Raw genomic sequence first — 20,547 nt, forward strand, 5'->3', positions numbered from 1 at the left:
TATAATTTATTGTTGATAGATATAATAAGTCTGTTTCCTATATTATGACACTGGTAAAATAAATTCAGTTAATTCATTTAACACTTGATATAACCCATCAACCCATGGTTCTCAGTCTTTGAACTCCTACTTGTTTAATTGTCAGAATAGCCAACTGAAGTATAATGCAATAGTTCTGTATGAATTTATTTTTAATAAAGCAATTCAACACAAAAGCAAAACAAAATAAAAACTTAACTCTAATGTACACTCATCTGAAACCATCCAGTTACCTTTAATGACTGTCCAACATATAACTACCACACATTGCAAACATTGAATTTTCATCTATTAAAAAAAATAAATTATATTTTTAAAATGTTGGATGGGGAGAATACTGCTATTTTAAAAATACGTAAATAAATAAGCCACAAATTACTTAACCATTCTGAACCTTAGTTGTTTCAATGTGAATTGCAACAGTTAGAATACCTGTAATTTATGGAATTGTTAAGGTCACATAAAATATATATAGAAGGTAGTTTTACACTTCAAATTCATGATCATTGTTGGGTATTATTTCATCTGGTAAATTGCAATTATTTAATAAATACTCAGCCTCAGTGTTTGGCCATTTTTTCTTCCAAAATACTTACTGGTATAGACAAGTTGAAAACCTTCATCTGTCCCTTCAGAATCAGAATTAAATTCTAGCCAGAGCTGATTTGAAGTACTGCTAAGTGTCAATCCTCGCATTGATGCGCCACTAAATGCACCTAGTAGATGAGTCGTTTTATCTTTTCCGTCATAAATCTGCAAAAACATTTATAATTAAAAATGTAAACATGCCAATAAAAACCAATTCCAATAATATGTTTATATTTATGAAGAAGAGGAAATTATCGTATTCTTCCTAAATCAGATCAGTCATATTCCCCAAGGACAATTACATATATTAATTCCTACCTATATTAAGCTAAGAAAGTTAGAATCCACATGGATAATTTTAAAATTCCAAGCTCAGTATGACTTAGGTACTCGTATAACTTTTGGTCTTATTATAAATATAATGCTTTTTTTTTTATGGCAGGCATTTCAAATTGAGGATATCTACAGAAAGACTGGTTTCCAAGGTTGGTTGGTTGTTTTTCTGCAACTTGCTCAAGAGGGTCAAGTACCTGTTTTTCTAATAACATAAGTAATATAAAATATACTTGTTTCTTTTGCAATTTCTATAATTTACCAATTTCCTTTAACTTAATCCATTTTGACATGTAAAAAATATTAAATGAGTACCAAATGCTTTTAGAAACTAATTTAACAAGACAAAAACATACAAAACAAAACTGATGAGTTCTCAAACATCCCCATGTAAATCTCATTCTTCTGAATGTGTAACTTCTCATTATATTCTAATTTGCTTTTCTTTTATCAGTTCATTATAGACATCTCTCCAGGTCAGTAGATACAGAGCCTGCGTTTTGAGAGCTGTGCAATATTTCACACAGTGACACTACCACAACTATCATTCCCACATTAATAAATTGAAGTTTTTTGTTACTAAGAGCAATACTGAAATAAACACCTGTTACATATACCTCACATTTTTTTGGTACTTGTGTTTTCATAAGAAAGTTTCCAATATATGGGATTTTTGAGCTAAAATGTTCAGATATAGCCATATTATTTCCAAAAAGGTATACAGAAATTAAGTGGAAGGTTTACCAACATTGCATGTTACCATTCTTTTGCCTTTAGGCATGAATTTTCAATGGAGTACTTACGCTCCACTCCTCCAAGGCAGTGAAAATTGGTTCTTGCTTGTGATGAAGTCTTATGTATTACAATGATTAGTAGTGCTACAGAGATCACTCTATCTGACCAATTTTATCCCATAGTATTTAGTTTCATGGGGTTGGGGGCTCATTAGATGAATGATAATGAATAGAAAAAGTTGAGAAATGCTGCTCAAAGTTACTTATCTCCTTCTTGAAACTGCTTTACTTCTAACCTGGTATTAGTGTAAAAATTATGTTGCTGAACTCCTAAACCAGTGAACTTGCCATAATACCAGTGTTCCCCCAAAGTGGTATTCATCATGTTCATGTTCATGTCATGTAAAAGAAAGTTAGATGGAATGCAATGGAAAGTTTCATTATTATTATGTTAACCTGCGTGATAGAATTTTCTTGGGCTAAATTTTTGGGTTTAATTTGATAATCTATGTAGAATGTTTTCAATAATTTATAAATGAAAATTCTTATGTAGTTTTTATATTTTTTCCTTTTTTTCAAATTATCTTTATCAGGTTTTTTGTTGTTGTTGTTGTTTTTTAAGATTATTTATTTATTTATTTGACAGAGAAAGACACAGTGAGAGAGGGAACACAAGCAGGGGGAGTGGGAGAGGGAGAAGCAGGTTTCCCGCCAAGCAGGGAGCCCAATGCGGGGCTCCATCCCAGGACCCTGGGATCATGACCTGAGCCGAAGGCAGACGCTTAATGATTGAGCCACCCAGGCACCCCTCTTTATCAGGTTTTAGTATTCAATTTATGTTAACTTAATAAAACAGATAGGGAAATTTTCACTATATTTCTAATATCTGGATTATTCAAATAAATAACGAGACATTTTTATTTACAGGCTTAAGATTTTTTCAACTCAAGAAACTATCTTTGAGTTTTTGTTTAATTACTCCTTATTTATATGATCCTTTTATTTTCCACCTAGAATGCCTATTACTTGTATATTAAGTCTCCAAAACTGTATTGTAATTCTCCTATCTTTTCTCTTCACATCTATCTTTCCCTCTGTATTGTAAACAATCTTCCACTGGATCTTCCACATGAACAATTAGATTTTCAGCAGTGACTAATCTCTTTTTAGGGCTTCTATTAAAATCTTAAATTTTAGGGATGCCTGGGTGGCTCAGTCCATCGGTTGCCTGCCTTCAGCTCAGGTCATGATCCCCGCATTGGGCTCCTTGCTGGGTGGAGAGCCTCCTTCTCCCTCTGCCTGCCGCTCCCTCCTGCTTGAGCTCTATCTTTCTCTGGCAATTAAATAAATAAAATCCAGAAAAAAAATTATTTAAAATCTTAAATTTTAAAATCATTGGTCAAGCTTTAGAAAGTCTCTCTTCTCTCTCAGCACTCTAATTGCATTATCTTGATTTTTTCAAAAATTTTAAATTTATTCTCAAATTTCTCTTAATGTTCCCACAGTTTGATTTCAATGTAAACCACCAGTTCCGTGCATTTAATTTGGTCTTTCTTCCCTCCAGTTACTGAATTCCTCTTAAGTATGTATTTATGTACCTTTTGCTATTTATAGGATTTTATTTCCTTATTATTGATATAGGATTTAAGTGTTATAAAGACTAGAGATAAAATTTTATTTAACATGCTATAAAAATGTAGCTTGTGTTCACGGCCCCTGGGGGTCCTCTTCAAATCACATTACCCTATGCCTTTTCTGCACAGGAATTTTGAAGTCTCTATTACCAGGACCTTCTGCTCTTTCCCTTTGTCATTTAGTGAATCTGCAGCTTCATATGCACCTCCAGCCTCCACCAGCTTATTTACTGTATTAGCACAGAGAGGAAGGTAGAAATAGAGGGAGAAAGTTGAGAGCTGAACTCAAGCAACCATGGTCATGGAATTCCTAAAAGAAAACATTTTACTGTTCTCTCCCTTCTTTTGCAAGGTCTTTCTGTCAACTAAAAACAGAAAACAACAATAAAAAAAAAGTGGGTTGACTGTTTAAAGCACTAGATAGAGGGCTGCATGGACAAATTTCCTAAAATTATACAGAAGTACCTTGAACCCCCTGGTGGAACTTACCGGACAAATAATTTTCTGTTTTAGTTATCAGCAAGGAGTTATTTATCTTCAACAAAGCTGAACCAAATGTTGAGGTTTGTTAGCTCAGGAATTATGTTTTTTGATTACATAAGAGTCAACTTTTGATTTCTTAAGGATAGTAGTCACCAGTGATAATTCAGAGACAAGGCAACGTGCTTGCTGGAAAACCCTCTTGTGTCTATGAGTTTCAAATGTTCAACATTCTCAGAAGCTGCTTTTGAATACATTTATTTTATGACTCTATATATAATATAGTTCATAAGTTCTAAGTTTAGAGCTATACATTCACAACCAAACCATTTAACCAGCAGATCCAGTGGATCTTATTTGTGGTTAATATTGTCTAGGTAACCCCAAAGAATATTTTCCTTTTATTTCCCTTACTTTTCACCAGCATGTAACTTCATTCTTATGTTAAATATAAATAATTGTTTCTTGGATTCAACTAGTCTGCTTTTATGCATGGATACACTGTAGGAACTTCATTTCTCAAAAATAGCCAAATAAAGGGGCGATATAAATTAAACAACTAATTGATGTCAATGAGTAAACAGAAATTGGTTCTTGAATTCTGTTTTTAATTTTTTTAAAGTCTCTCCTAATGTTTTTCTTAAATTTCCAGTGGTAATAAAACAAAAAAAAGTTGAATCATAGGAGAAACCCTCACTTTACACATGAAAATCATTTTTATGTAACAATGTTAAAAAAGTAACAAAATAATTCAACTCATATTTAGTTCTATGCACATTACTAGGTGCTGGGAATAAAATTAAAAAAAAATCAACACATCATTCTTAAACTGAAGGGAATTTAAAAAATATTGTCTGTCCCCAGAGAGACATTTACATTGTGTCTTTCTACTTTTTAAGCTAGAAGCATACTTTTTCTTTTTCAAAAGAAACTGTCTTTAAGAGATCATTTGTAATGTATGGTGATTAACATAACAATAACAAAATTTAAAGAGAAAAAAACAAAAAAATAAGACATCATTTTAAAAATAATGATTGAAAGAAAAAGAATGAGAAGGGCTAGTACTAAAAAATCTATATACATCTTAAACCCAGCAGGAAGGATCTAATTCAGCACCAAAACTCATTAACTACAGTTTATTTAACAATGTAAAGTCAAAAGGTAGAAAACAAATAACACAGAAACACCACTATAATCATAAAAGTAAAATGAAGTGTGATAATTCAACTATGAAATTTTGGAAGCATGTACGGAGTTATTAAATCAAGATGAAAACCAAGTGTTAATTAGCAAGGCTTTAAAGAGAGAAGAGTTTTATAGTAATGATCAAGCCAATGCTATTTAACTTGTAAATAAAATCCTTCAAATGTATTCAAACACGTATGGAAGCATAAAGGCAATAAGAAATGACAAAGCAGTGTAGCCGCAAATTACTTTGGGAGTGGACATGGATGCAAGTATATAAATAAAAAAATAAAACAAACAAAATGTACATTTCATTTAAAAGTAAATTTTCAGGGGTACCTGGGTCCCTCAGTCTCCCTTTGGCTCAGGTCATGATCTTGGGGTCCTGGGATCAAGCCCAGCATCAGGCTCCCCGCTCTCCTTCTCCCTCCACCCCTGTCTTCATCCTATCTCTTTCTCTCAAATAGATGAATAAAATCTTTAAAAAAAGTAAATTTACAGTACAGAGTGATTATATTGAGTCTTACCCATAAAACTTTTATTTGAGATCATTACTTTTCATATTTTTGTTCTGATTAAAGTCAGGATTGTTAAGTATGCTTTTATTTATTTGGGTCTATTTTCTTTTTCCTTTTTTCCTTTTATTAGTTCATTATTATTATTATTTTCAGCCTATGTCTTAATACCTATTTGTTTTTCAAAAATTTATAAATCTAAAAAAGAATAAGGTAACTGTATAATATATTTTTTGTGTTGGAAGGGAGAGGATTCTGGTGTTTCCCATAGAAGTATTCTCAGTTACTTAGCACCTAATTCAGATAATGAAGACTCACTTTAATGTCAAATTTTAGAATTTCAAGTTGATTTAAGAATTAATATCATGAAAGACATTGAGGGCTTTTGTAACATTAATGAAGCTCCTTGATGAGGCTCTAAGTTGTCAAATGGTTGCCATTAACCTGATAGTCTCGTAATAGAACAGATTAGAACTCAATGTTGCCATGTTTCAGTTATCAAACCTTTTATAATGGATCAGGGCCTGAAATTAGTTTTGGTGTACAGACCCTCCTAGATTTGGAAGGTCAAACGCTATCATAATGAACTGTTTATTAACACTCAAAACTGTGTTTTTTGTTTATAATAAATGCATAATAGAAGGCACAATCTCAGTCATTCCTCTAATGAATTAGCAAGTCAGATGTTATCTGAACCCAAGACAGAAAGTACATAGAAAATAAGATCAAAAAAGAGAAATCACACACGTATATATGTATAATCACACAAACCTGCAAATTATTCCCGCTCATGAATATTAGAATTTTCATTTTGGCTGCTTGTTTTATATGTTGATTTGGAAATTTAAATAGTTTTTCTAATAAGGTGAGTGAGATGTCAAAGTTTGAACAAAAAATAAAAAAGAATAATTTTTACAATGGTTGATGAAAAAGGACAATGCTTATGCTCTCTCCAAAATAAAATGAAACAGAGCAGAGAACTTTTGTTGATAATAAAATATTTATGTCTTTGAAATAGCCATATAATGTGTACTCAATTATAAGAGCTAATATATTTTAGTAAAGGAGTTTGGGATACAGTGAAGAGCGAGCTTTTCAGGAGGTTTAGCTTTGTGATTATATAACAGAGTTGAAGTCCCAATTCTACTTTTAAAGCTGTATGGCCTGTCACAAATATTTTCGCTTCTGTTATCCTCAGTATGGGAAAGAATGAAGGGTTTTATGAGGTCTAAGTAGGACTCTCGACAAATAAATATTTAGAAAGTGCTTTTGGAGGAAGAGATAGCAAAGGATTTCCAGTGAACAAGCAAAGTTGGTAGATACGTATGGTGGACATATGAGATCTCTGGTGTGCTAGAAAATGTTTAACAATCAGCTCTCAGACAAGTAGAATTGGTGAATGTATATACCCATACATACTTTTTTAAAAAAATAACTTTTATTAATATAAAGAGAGGTAGACAAACTTTTTCTTAAAAAGAATTAGACAGAAGATATTTTAGACTCTTTGGGGGATCATATCTCTGTCATAACTACTCAATACTTCCATTGTAGCACAAAAACAGGGACAGATAATATGTAAATGAATGAACATGGTTTTCTCCCAGTGAAATTTTATTTATAGAGATGGGTGTCAAGACCAGTTTGGCCCATAGACTGTTAGGGAATCCCTGATTGAAGGGATGTGTAGCATGCAAGTTACAAACAGCAAAAAAATTTTAAACATATATATATATTTATATATATATATATATATATTAATTGCTGCAAATTCCATACAGCTAATTGATTTTTACAGAATACTTTCAGTGTTGTTTTTTTTTTTTTTTGCCAAATTTTTGTATCTGCAACTTACAATTGCAACTGACAAACAAAAATGGTTCCTAATTGAATATTGCTTGATATTTTTATGTTAACAAGATAAAGTAAAGCAATGTAAAAATAATGTTGTATCAGAAAATCATATTTACAAATGACAGGAGAAACTTCTTAGCTAAATTGAATAATAGTTTTTAATTCTAGAAAATATGTATTCTCAATATTTTGGTGTTATTCACAACAGAATGGCTACAGACAAAACCCATTCTTAAACTTAAGTACAGACGATGAGCAAAGCAATAGATTAAGTCAAGATCTGTAGTGTTGGGCGTCTGGGTGGCTCAGTTGGTTAAGCGACTGCCTTCGGCTCAGGTCATGATCCTGGAGTCCCAGGATCGAGTCCCACATCGGGCTTCCTGCTCAGCGGGGAGTCGGCTTCTCCCTCTGACCCTCTTCCCTCTTGTGCTCTCTATCTCTCATTCTCTCTCTCTCTCAAATAAATAAATAAAATCTTTAAAAAAAATCTGTAGTGTTTGTCATTTTCTGCAGTGTAACTATTCCTAGTGTTGCCAATATCAAGCTATCAATGTGATATCTCTGTATGCAGAGTTGGGAAAGGATGGACACCCTGCATAGTATTTCCACCATAGAGATATAATATACACAGCTCACCTAAAAAACGCACATAATAATAAAAGTAGTAAAATAATTAGGAAATGAAAAGTTGTATTTGTTACCTTTGTTTTTAATATAACTTAATTGTAATATAATTGTAATCTAATTTAATTTTTATTAATGGCTATGTTTAACAACTAGTTCACAAAATTACTGAAAATTTAGCAATAGGTTCCCACAAGTAGTTTTCCCAAAGACTAGCACAGGGGTTAGGAAATAAGTTTGAAAATAATACATCTTGAAAAACAACATTTTACTTTCTTTTCATACTGCTAAAAGAATGTTATTAGAGTTATTAATCAAGTCCTTCAACTCTCTACTTTCTCATAAATATGACAATTCTCTTAACTCCTTCTTTCAGACTCTGAAAACCAGTTATTAAGTTATTTTACTGACTCTTCTCCATAGTCATCCATTCTGTCTACATTTTGCATCAGACATAAGTCTTTAAACTACACAATACTGAGTGTGGTAAAAAGATTGCCTTGAATTTTGTCCCTGCTACAGTCCCTTATCTAAACATAGTGCTCAGTCTTTTTCTGAAAATAGGAACAGACATTACAACAACAAAACAGAGATAGTATTTCTGATTGCTATTCAGCTTTTGTCTTTTCAGGCTGAAAATGGCAATTACTCATGGGTGATTGTTTAAGTATACAAATAATAAACACCTCTTATAAATGTTAACTGAAATAATTATTTAATTGAAATAATTAAATTATATATTTTGAGTGAGGGTTTGAGAAATTCAATATTCTTGCCCATTGAAAGGAACAGAACCAAGGAAGAATATATTCGTAATTCCCAAACCTGGTTTTATCAGATAATCCGGAAAGTTTTATAAAAATCCAAAATTCCAGGCACAGACCAACTCAGTTTTCCTCAGATCTACTGAATCAGAAAAATCTGGTAGTGGTGCCAGGAATAAACTACCTAGAAGAGTCATATGATTAGCTATATTTGATAGAAACTTTATTAGTATGGTTGTATATAAGTAAAGTAATTTATGGGAAGTGGAGGGAAGGAGAAAGAGTGGGTGGATGACTAAGTGGAAGACATCAGTCTGAATGGTGAGCTCTTAGGAAAGTGTGTGTGTGTGTGTGTGTGTGTGTGTGTGTGTGTGCGCGCGCGCGCGCGCGCGTTTGTAGCTATGAAGTTGATACACACATGCTTTTATTGTTGTTGTTTTAGTCAGAATCCAATACAGTGATATTATATAGTAAATGCAGCCAGAAAAAAAAGGTTTGTCTAAACCTTACACTCACATAGAGATTACAAGAGAATGTTATTCCCAAGAACATAGCCAATTCTACCATATAAAGAAAAGCAATGTTTTTCTCTCAGTCAAGGGGCAGAAGGTTCTATAACGGGCTACTTGTTTTACTAATTTCTTTTTTTTTTTTAGAGATTTTATTTATTTGAGAGAGAGAGAGCATGAGCGAGAGAGTAGAAGCAGAGGAAGTAGCAGAGGGAGAGAGAGAGAAGCAGGCTCCCCGCTGAGCAGGGAGCCCTGTGCAGCTTGATTCCAGGGTCCTGGGATCATGACCAGAGCGGAAGGCAGCTGTTTAACTGACTGAGCCACCCAGATGCCCCAGTTTTACTAATTTCTTCTTATTTCCTAGTCTGAATGGAGAAAGAACTGACTGCACTAGGTGTAATGTTGGAAAATGCTGGGATGGGGATGGGCTCTCATGGACCGGTTTGCAGTGAGGGAAATCACCCTGCATCATGAGAGGACTCCAGGCTCCTTAGTCTTTGAAAATTAATCATCTGTCCTTTGGAGGGCACATCTGTCTGCTTTGTGCCCGACTGTGCCTGTGTCAGTAGGTATTTTTGAACTAGTTGTCCATGGGATTAATGGGAGGAATAAGACAACATATAAGCATTTACATCTTAAACGGGTAGACAGATCATGAGGACGACAGAGTTGGAGGTTAAAGCCCATCCCCAACTGTCTCTCTACTGTGGCTTGCTGAAGTTATTTTGAAATAATTCAGAATAAACCCAAGGCAAGATTATCAGTAGGGGGGTGTTTCTATTGTAATATTTAGTATATAATCTTTTCAACTTGGGGAAACATATCTTTATTCTAGGATAGTTACAAAAATCTTTGCTGGGGATATACATTTTCATAAAATAAAAATCCTTATTTATTTAAAATCATTATTTAAAGGACCTTGAATGTGACATGCACTCACAATGTCACTTTTTGCTGAGGTCTCAACCATGCTCAGGTAACACAGGTAACAAGTGCACATTACCTTACTCCAAGGAGGCAGCAGATTAGACAGAAATCACTCTGAGGAACACATTAGGGCTATTCTTTATAAAGGCATCATCTGTTATCCCAAATGAATTTTTCAATTAATAGACATCATTCAGTTTGGAAAAGTAATGGATACTTTTCAAGCATCACAGAGAGTAAAGAAATATTTTAGGAAATATAGTGGTAAGCCTGGGGAAGCACTTCTTAACTGTTAACTTAGAATCGTATGCTTATTACTGCAGCTTGTGCGATTCAGGTTAGCAGCTACGCTTATACTTCTGATCTATGTCTTGATTTATTTTTCCCCATACTTAGCCTGAGTTAAAAACAAGCACTGCCTCACTTCTAGGTTTAGGTATCCCATTAATCTCAATGCTGACTCTAATTCAGCAAGTAAAACTTATGTTAACAAGAAAATCCAAACAATGAACTGGAGATTGAAGAGATTATAAAGTGAATTTCTGTTGCCTATTAAGGAAAAGTGCAAAAAACAGGAATGGCCCTAAATTCATAGTAAAATTGTATACATCTAGGGAAATTTCCCATATCTATACAAATCTTACAAGCCTACAGTACTGTCTGTGTTAGAGAGTCATCATTATCATCAAAATTATATAATTTTTAAGAGAAGAAAATAATCAACACTCTTAACATCACTGCTAAACAATGTTCCCCTACCCCTGCTAACCTGAGATGTCACAGTTTTCTTTTTTTAAGATTTCTGAAAACAGAATTATGTTGAACTTCTTACCAGGTAAGGAAATCTTGACAATTAGGAAAAATTTATGCGATTATTTAAAAAAATATTTAAATGTGATTTTTATAGAAGTGTTTATTTTTATTCTACTTTTCATATAAATTATATTTACTAAAACATTTACTTTGCAAAATATGAATCAGCAAGTACGGAAATATTTATTCGCCTAAAATTGTATCTTTTAAAAATGTAGGACCTTGACTTATTTCAACTTTTTAGAATAAATTGATAAATTTTACACTAAATATTTATTATTATTAATATTTTAAAAGATTTATTTATTTATTTATTTATTCATTTATTTATTTATTTTAGAGAGAGGGAGCATGAGCAGGAGGGGCAGACGGAGAGAGAGAATCTCAAGCAGACCACAAGCTGAGCGTGATGCCAGATGTGGGGTTGGATCTCAGGACCCTGAGATCACCATCTGAGTCGAAACCAAGAGTCAGATGCTTAACCAACTGTGCCACCCAGGCACCCCACTAAATGTTTATTATTAACAAAATATATTTTTCTTAAATAATTTATAAAGTCATTAGTTTTATGTATTTATAAAATATAAGTTTTTGTAGTCATAAATGCCAAAAAAACCATGTATCAACAGAGATAGCCAAGTTGCTTAACAGATATCAAAACAAAAACAAATAGTCACTATATTTCTTAAAGAAATGACCATTCCTGTGTTAATTATGTTTTATATATATGATTTATTGAATATAAGATATTTGGCATGAAAATGTTCTTATTTGGTGTTATTGAAACATTAAAATTTATGTATCATAAAACAAAAATATCTGTATTATAAATAAACATTGGCAACAAAACATTTATCTCAATGAAAGTGATAATAGGAAAATGGGAAATAATGTATAATTGAAATCTACGAACGGCAGAATCAGCTTATGTTTGATTATACATATATATATATACACACACATATATATGTAGTAATATATACTTAATGACTAAAAATGATCAAAATACAAGTATTTTTGAGTTCACCTACCTTAAGAACATCTCCTTGTGCTAAATGAAATGTTCTGGCTGAAATATTGATTCCCTTTCCTGCTTGAACCTGAATACTATAAATGCATTCATGGTTGTTTTCATAGTTGAGTGGATAATTTGGAGAAAGCAAAATTCCTTCATTATTTGTTGCAGATGCACCACATTCAGCTGCAGGTAAAACAGAATATTGAAGCACAGTTTAATAGAAAGCATTATCATTTTCAAGTAATGTAATGTATGGAAGTGTTAATGCATTTTATCTTAATTAGAGCCTAACAGGAAAATGATGTACAAAATGGCTGTGTGTTGTAGATGATTCATTCCCTCTCACATAATATATGGGAAGAAGGAACAACAGTCCATGGACAGGACATTTGTACATAAGTGGAAATATACAATAATTTTAGTGTTTCCCTCCTGCCCCGGGGATGGAAGGAGAGCATGGAAAATGATGTGAGCAAAAGATTTTCAGGACCTTTCTAAGATTGTAGATTTCTGGTTAATTGATTACCTTTAAATTTATAATTTATTTCTTTTAAAATATATTAAAAAAAGGTAGAGTGATCAATTTTTAGAATGATTCTTATTTGATCTTTTTATTTTTACCTTTTTTTGAATTTGACCCCTTTTCCTCCCAAGAGTCAACATTCCTCTGACCCAAGAACTTCAGGAACAAAAAGAGAAATAAATACTACATTGCCTTTGAAAACTGATATAACGGGTAAAATCCATTAACCAATGATTGTAACAAACTGGGCACTTTTGGAAAATGGGTCACCTTTCCCATTTAAAAAAATAAAATAAATTAAGGCATTCTTATAATCAGCAAACGGTACTACCAACTCTCCTGGATTAACTTTGTAAAATTTGAGGACATGTCTAACTACTCAAATTGGGAATTTCTCAATTTTTTTCAAATTTAATTTTAATTTATTACTTTAAAAAGCTTGTAGCAATATTACAAAATCAAACAAGTCCTTATAAGTTCCCAAACATAATCCTTATGTCTCAGAAATTCAATGAACTCAGTTTTCTATCAGATCTAATAACTTGCTTCATTTTACCATGCCATAGGCCAGGGAGAGTTATATTTTTCAAAGGTTTAACTTAGCAAAAAATAAAGCAAGTCATTATGTTCCAGAAAAAAGATTTTTAAAATAATGATTCATGAGAATAACCATAGGAAGTATATAACAAAGTAAAATATAATGAATTGCTTTAACTTTTAAATACAATGTTTAATGCTTAAACATTAACAAAAATAAGGCAAAAGAAGAAAGCCTAATGAGAAAATGAAAATGATCAAAATGAAGCAGTCAGTATAATAACAACATAGAGTGAAATAATAATAAAAACCAATGATGGGTTGCTAACAATCAACCAGTCACATGAAGAACTGCCACACAACTGAGCTCCTCCAAGTTCCTTTTAAAGTAAAAGAAAAAAAAAGTCTCAAAAACTCCCAATATTGATTTAAGTCGTTTTCATTTTTATGTAAGCATGTTCAAACATAAAATAAGTTTTTGTGCTTATAGCTCTACACAATTATATTAGCAAAACATGTTTAAAAATATAGGAATAAAGCTACACAAACAATGAAATTTAAAACAGCAACATGTATCTAATCTGGCATAAGATTTCACTCTCCGGAAATTAAATTGCCCTTGGCAATGTGGATAAGGAGCCAACTCCTGGCATACAGGCTCTTGGAGTTTGCCATGCCTTTAAATACACTATGCTGTATAATGATTCAATTCTTCTTCATCTTATCCCTCTCTAAACTGCTGAGAAACTTTCATCTGCATGGTACAGTATGATGCCACAAGTCCTTCACTTAGTGCAAAAGAATAATTTATATTTTAAATCTGTCTCATTTCCTTCTCACCAGCTTATTAGAATCTAGGTACACTTCCGGGGAATAAAGACACTGTATCAGACCACACGGATGATGCGCAATACACATGTGTTTTTATCAGTTAGATTATTTATTAGAGAATACACACAGTTTTAACTGTATAGAATCATGGAGTTCTGAGAATACATCTTTGGATGTCCGCTTACAAAACACTGATACACTGATTAGGCGCTCAGGCTTTAAAATGCAGAGATTTAGTTTTCAAAATTAAGTTCTATATGCTCTCTATATGGATTTGGCAAGTTATTTATTCTCTTTAAGCCTCAATATTGTCATTATTTCCATGAAAATAATAATACCCTCCTCAGAAGGATGTTTTGTTTGTATGTGTGAGTTGATAATATATGTAGAAAATATATGTAGAGCATTTAGCACAGTGCTGGAATACAGTAAGAGCTCAAAAATTAAAGCTATCACTATGAATATTTAAGTGTTAATGCTAATGGTAGCATTATGTGCCATATACAGAAAAAGAGTTTTAGGATACTTACATTGTCCCCAGTGTGACAATCCAGGTGTAGAAAGACATTTATGTATGTAAAAAAAACAGGTGCATCTTAGCATGGAGCCTTGTGTGACTTCATGGCCTTCTTACCCATGAACCCAATTCTGTCTGCATTTTTTTCCTCACAACACCTCTGCAAAGTAACACTTACTTTCTCTAATTTTATAGATGAAGACTCCAGAGTGAGCTTTCTCGCTAAAATCAGTGTGTAGCAGAGCTGGGATTTACCCTGGGATTTACATCTGCCATTGCCCATGGGATTAAAATTATAAAATATATAATTTCTCTTTCAGATCAAAATACTTCTTTAGTATGACAGAAGGCATTATTAATAATTATCCCACACAATGGGTGCAGATTGAGATTATCCTAGATAAACTGGTATGCAAGGTCACTTTTTTCTTTATTCTTTAACAGTTGCATACTCTATTCCATTAAAAACTAAGAGGATTCTTTTATGTGGACTTGTGTGTGTCTTGGAGGTAGGAACATATTCACCCCACTTATAAATTATTAGAAATAATTGTTAATGTTCAGAATGATTGTGTCATTCCAAGGGAAGATCTTGAAATGTAAAAAAATGAGAATCAGTTCAGAATCTTCCACTTATATATACAGGAAAGTGAACAAATCAATTTTTTCAATAAGAGTCTTAATAAACTAAACGATAAAGAGGAATGAGTTAAGGAGGAACTGATTTCACCACAGTACTAAACTCCAGAAGCTAGGTGATTAATAAAAAAAATTATTTTTATGTGCAACCTCATCTCTGATTTTATCTTTGAATTTCAAATATACCCCAAGCTGGCTTACAAGTACCCAGTGTCAGATGAACACTTGCCCTGTACAAGCTTTCTTCCTATACTCCAGCTACAGCTCTCTTCTTGCCAACTGGAATCAAGGGGGATCTAATGTTGAAATTAACAATAAACTTTCCACAGTTTGACCATATGCCCAAGTCCAGCAATGAACCTGTTTCTAGCTCTGTTGCGTAAGAAGCTGACACGATATTTTCCAAATGCAGGTCTGATCTTGTACTATGTGCCTCAAGTATACTCACCATCAGCAAGTCTAAGTCCACAGAATGTCATGTTAAGACCATGTATACTGTGAATCCAGTCTTCCTTTCTAGCTGTTGCCCACCTTTCTTTCCCAGGGACCTTGCAATTCAGCTCTCCTAAACTACTGGCCCTTTGCCCTGGTGTCATACTCAGCCTTTATTAATGCTGCTGCTTTCTCCACATGTACGCACCACCTCGAGTTCCAGGGGATGTGATTTCAGGGCCCAATGACTTGCTATGGAATTATACTGTTATGGTTCTTCCCAGCATCACATGGGTGTGATGGCATATGAAATACATGAAATAATGTCACACTGAAGAACCAGGGATAATTCTCACAAATAACAGTCATGGCTATAATGTTCATGAATGTCCAGAAAAAATACTGTAACTACATTTTCATTGTAGAGGGCATGAATATCACAGCAAGTTTTCACAAAACAGACTAAGAATGAGAAGATATAGAAGTACTGGCAAGCTATGATTGAACATTCTTAAGATACGTTAAAATCACCTGAGGAAAAAACTAGTAGCAGAACGGCTAGCTCTAAGAAAGAAAAAAGATGGTTAGTTGAGTCTGGCAAGATAAGTTTATATAAAGAAACATCAACTACATGGGAAAGAGCAGTTTGAGTAAAGGAAGTCCTAGAAATCCAAGTGAGTCAAAAACCTGTCACCATTGCCTAGCCATAGTCAGATTTATGGAGAGTATGTAGCAGTCACTGAACAAACACAAATCTGAGACTCACTACATCAGGGCAATGCCAGGGTTTTCAGAAAGGTGCTGTAACAAATTGCACATACAGTGTAACAATATAGGAGAAACATTTACCTCAATAAAAATAAAGCTATGGGGTCATTTTAAAATAAACAATATTTTTGCTTAACCGCATACCTTGATAGAGAATGCATACTAAGATATTAAAGTGGCTAGAGGCAGATAATAGTATGCTCTGATTTGGAAAAAACACAAATTGATTCAATTAACAGATATTTATTAAATCCTTAGTATGTTACCAGGCATAAGCTACAGTGTTGAAACCCTCATCGAACTCACTTTATGACAGAAAAGACAGACGTTTACTATATAATCATTCAAATCATATAATATGTGAAAACACATAAGGGGGAGCCCTGACTTGTTCTGAATAAAGTCAAGACTTCTCTGAAGGACTGAAATTAGTAAATTAAAGTCGACAAGAGAAGGCAGGTTGGCGGAAAGAATATTTCAAACAGAAGAAACATTTCTGAAAATATCATGGGGGTGAGGGGCTGTGACAGGTTCTGGGAACTGGTATGGGAGAGGTTTTATTTGTGCAAGTTTGAGCTGGAGGGAGGTCCCTCAGGATTAGAGTTTCTTCTGTTGTTTATCTGTTATGATGGGGAAAAAATGTTTTTCTTAGATGTGTATGAAAGGGAATGTCACTAGATGTGAACTGCTTGTTGCTCTTGTCATGGGGGAATAGCTTTGTTTTTAAGCCTTGGAAAATCAGTTGAAGAAGATGAGGAATAGAGGAATAGATTGAATGAGACTTGTTCACAAAATATTTGAGATTTGGGGTCAGAAAACTATTGCTTCATGGTTCAAGGGTTACAATGCTTTCTTGAAGTATGGTAAACACACTTTTTTCTACTGTAACATAAGCCCAGCGCCTTGTTTCCTTCATGGTTTGGTCTAGAATAAATTTTATGTTCTTGATAACTGATGTCGTTATTTCTAAAGTCTAAGTTTGTTAATATGACTTTCCTGCAAAATAATCAATGTCAAAATATTAATAGGTGGTAATGTTTCCTCTCTCTAATTTGAACTGGGAGGTCATCTTTAAATCATAGGAATTCGTGATATAAAAACTATTATATAATTCAGCAGCATATTTGGGAAATATTTTTGGAAAGTAGGCCTTTACTACTTCTTATCAAATATAAATATTTTCTGTGCAATCTCCAACCCAAATACTATCTGTTATGACACCTTTATTTTGTGAAAAACAAATCCTAGTCATATAAATATTTTTATTTAAATATACAGATTAAGAAATCTATGCAAGTTACCCATATGAAACTCTTTGCTGAGCTGAAAATAATATGTTGATAAATGTAGCCTTCCTTGGGTTGGAGTAGAAGAGATATGTGTACTGGAATCTGGTGATAAGAGTATTGTTACATTGAGGAATTCACTAGAGCAGGGATATCCATTGAATTTCAATTTTTTCTTCCTTACTGAAAAACAGGCCAGCCCATGCATCATTAATCTCCATTACTAGGGTAAGAAAATCTGGTAGCATCTATTGTGTGCATACAGCCACATATTTTCAGATAAACTGGTAAAATGCTTTTTAGTAATTTGGCAGGGAAATTTGACAAATGTCTATGATCAGTGAAGTTTGCAGTTATTTTTAAGATTTTGCTTTGCAATCGAATCTCTTCTTTTAGGCTATTTTGATAGCACCACGGGTTATTTTAAAATTGTTTTGTGAGGGCCCCTGGGTGACTCAGTTTGTTAAGCGACTGCCTTCGGCTCAGGTCATGATCCTGGAGTCCCGGGATTGAGTCCCGCATCAGGCTCCCTGCTGAGCAGGGGGTCTGCTTCTCCCTCTGACCCTCCCCCCTCTCATGCTCTCTCTCTCTCATTCTCTCTCTCAAATAAATAAACAAAATATTTAAAAAAATTGTTTTGTGAAAGCAATTAACCTTGACTCAGATAATTCAAAAAACTTTGAAAAATTTCAAACCTAAACATATGGTACGCTAAGTCAAATAAGGTGTTGCATTAAGTAGAAATATTATTGTTCATATGCTTAATTATTACCAGAGGAAAAATAATGGTAATGATTGTGTTCACATAGAAGGGTACGGGGGGTGTGTGGCATTCAAACTGTCAAATCCAAATCAACCACTATGTCGTGTATGTAAATTTACCTTTTTTTTTTTTTAGTTTTCAATCAGTTATTGAGCCCATTATGTCCCAAATCTAATTTCTACTTTATTTCATCAAATTAAGACACCATTGATTTTAAAAAGGCACCATTATTTTGTGTCTCTAAGAAAGTAAAACGTTGCCAATAATCTATGACAGCCATTGATTGTGACATACATACTAATTTCAGAGATGTTAATTTTTTGGAAAGGGGAATCTAAGAAATTGTGAAATGTGATAAAATGTGTTAAAAGATTGAATACATTCAGGAACACTTCTCTTAATATGACTTTATGACTTGACAGTATAAATAACACATTAGTTCTATAGAATTTTTTTGTCAAATTCTTTTTTTCTCAAATAGGTGCTTAAATAAAGCTTAGATTCTCATAAAGTGGTGGAAATTAGGGGGAAGAGAAGTATATTAATCTTCTTATGCTACTGCTAAAAATAAAAGAATCCATTAGTATTACATGTATAAAGTCTGGGTTTCCTTTCCTTCATTGTTCTTAGACAACAGTGACACTTTACTGGATTTCATTTTTTCTTTTTTCCAGTCTCTTCAAATACAATGCACTTATGTGTCTAAGTACAAACTACTACTTGTTAAAGTTATTTAAAAATCAAGAGTTTCTAAAAACAGATTTCCACTGGAAGAAATTAAGTTAGACTTTGTTTTTTTTCTTCTTAAAATTTCATTTTAATGCATTGTCTATATTCATTTTTACCATGAAAAATCTTGGCAATCATCATTGCCATGCAGAATTATTATTTTTATGAATTAAAGTCATAATTAAAGAGCATAAGTTCAAAACTTCATTTTTATTTTTTGAAGATTTTATTTATTTATTTATTTATTTATTTACGAGAGAGAGAGAGAGAGAGAGAGAGAGTGCATGCATGAGTGGGGGGTGGAGCAGAGGGAGAAGATGAAGCAGACTCCCCACTGAGCAGGGAGCCCCACACAGGGCTCTATCCCAGGACCCTGAGATCATGACCTGAGCCGAAGACAGACGCTTAATCAACTGAGCCACCCAGGTGCCCCCAAACTTATTTTTATTAAATATACAATTTTCTGCCAAAAAGTATGGAGGATTTCCTATAACTTGACATTGTCCTTTCATGCTTGCCTTACTTCTATAAGCAGTATTCAAAGTCTACTGTGCTCAGTTTAAGTACTCATTAAAGATAACACTAACAATAATACCTATGGATATACGAGATGCTGCATTAGGTCTTGGGGATAGGGTTCTTCTCCTCATGGGATACGTGGTCAGAAGAGAGACAGACATGAAAACAGGCACAGCACTAATGTATAATCTTATGCATATTTAGTTGAATAGGATGTATATTTAGGAGAACAACCAGTAGTTCATGTGCCTCTCTAAGAAACTCAGACCTCAGACTTTATCATGTAGGCACTAGAGATCCATCAGAGAGTTTTTAGAAAAGAAAAAGATGATCAGATTTGATAAACCCATTAGGGCAGCTCTAGGGGGAATGGATTACAGCCCTGGGTTCCTAGAGGCAGAAAAACCTAGAGAATATAATTGTAGAATGTCAAACAGGAGATGGTAAGGGCTTGAACTAAGGTGATGGAGGAAGAAATCGAAAGTAAAGGTTCTAAAATTTGGAAACCAGTTGGGAGTGAAGAATAAAAGAAAGGGAAAGGTAGAGAAGATAGGAGGAAGAGTGGCATTGAGTATGTTGATGAAATTATTTTTGTACATGATGAATTTTCTATGCCTGTGGGCTATCATGTGGAAAAGTTGGCTAAGCAGCTAGACATGCTTGTATTTACGGGATTGCTAGTGTAAGCCACAGACAAAAGCCTGCATCCAGGGATCATGAATGAATTGAGAAGAAAAACAAACTAACACCAGAATCCATGGAGCCTCAGAGGAGAAAGGACATTCAAGGAAGGTGCTTTAGTGAGGGAGTAGGGAGGTTATAGATTCAAGGAGATTGTCAGCAGTGTTAAATATCAGAGGGAGTTCAATTAAGATGAATACTAAGAGTTCACTGCTTTGGCAATTAAGAGGCTGGGAAGAAAGGGAGTAAGACAAAGTCTTTAATGATAGTGGTGGTAAAGACAAGTAAAGAGATATAAGAACAGC

The 20,547-nt window shown here is 33.5% G+C and overlaps 1 protein-coding gene across 5 annotated transcripts in view; it reads right to left on the reverse strand.

The window, feature by feature from the left end:
- Positions 1-20,547, reverse strand: part of CSMD3 (CUB and Sushi multiple domains 3) — a 1,170,304-nt gene that overhangs the window by 317,592 nt on the left and 832,165 nt on the right. For all 5 annotated transcript variants that reach the window (XM_025871014.2, XM_073893120.1, XM_073893119.1 and 2 more), the window contains 2 exons: positions 12,031-12,200; positions 636-792 (listed from right to left, as the gene is read on the reverse strand). In XM_025871014.2, coding sequence (XP_025726799.1) covers positions 636-792; positions 12,031-12,200 — 327 coding nt within the window. The remainder of the gene's footprint in view (positions 1-635; positions 793-12,030; positions 12,201-20,547) is intronic.

The sequence above is a fragment of the Callorhinus ursinus genome, unplaced genomic scaffold (genome assembly GCF_003265705.2).
Source record: "Callorhinus ursinus isolate GAN/ISIS: 27379988/994484 unplaced genomic scaffold, GSC_fseal_2.0 scaffold5, whole genome shotgun sequence".
Classification (NCBI taxonomy): Eukaryota; Metazoa; Chordata; class Mammalia; order Carnivora; family Otariidae; genus Callorhinus; species Callorhinus ursinus.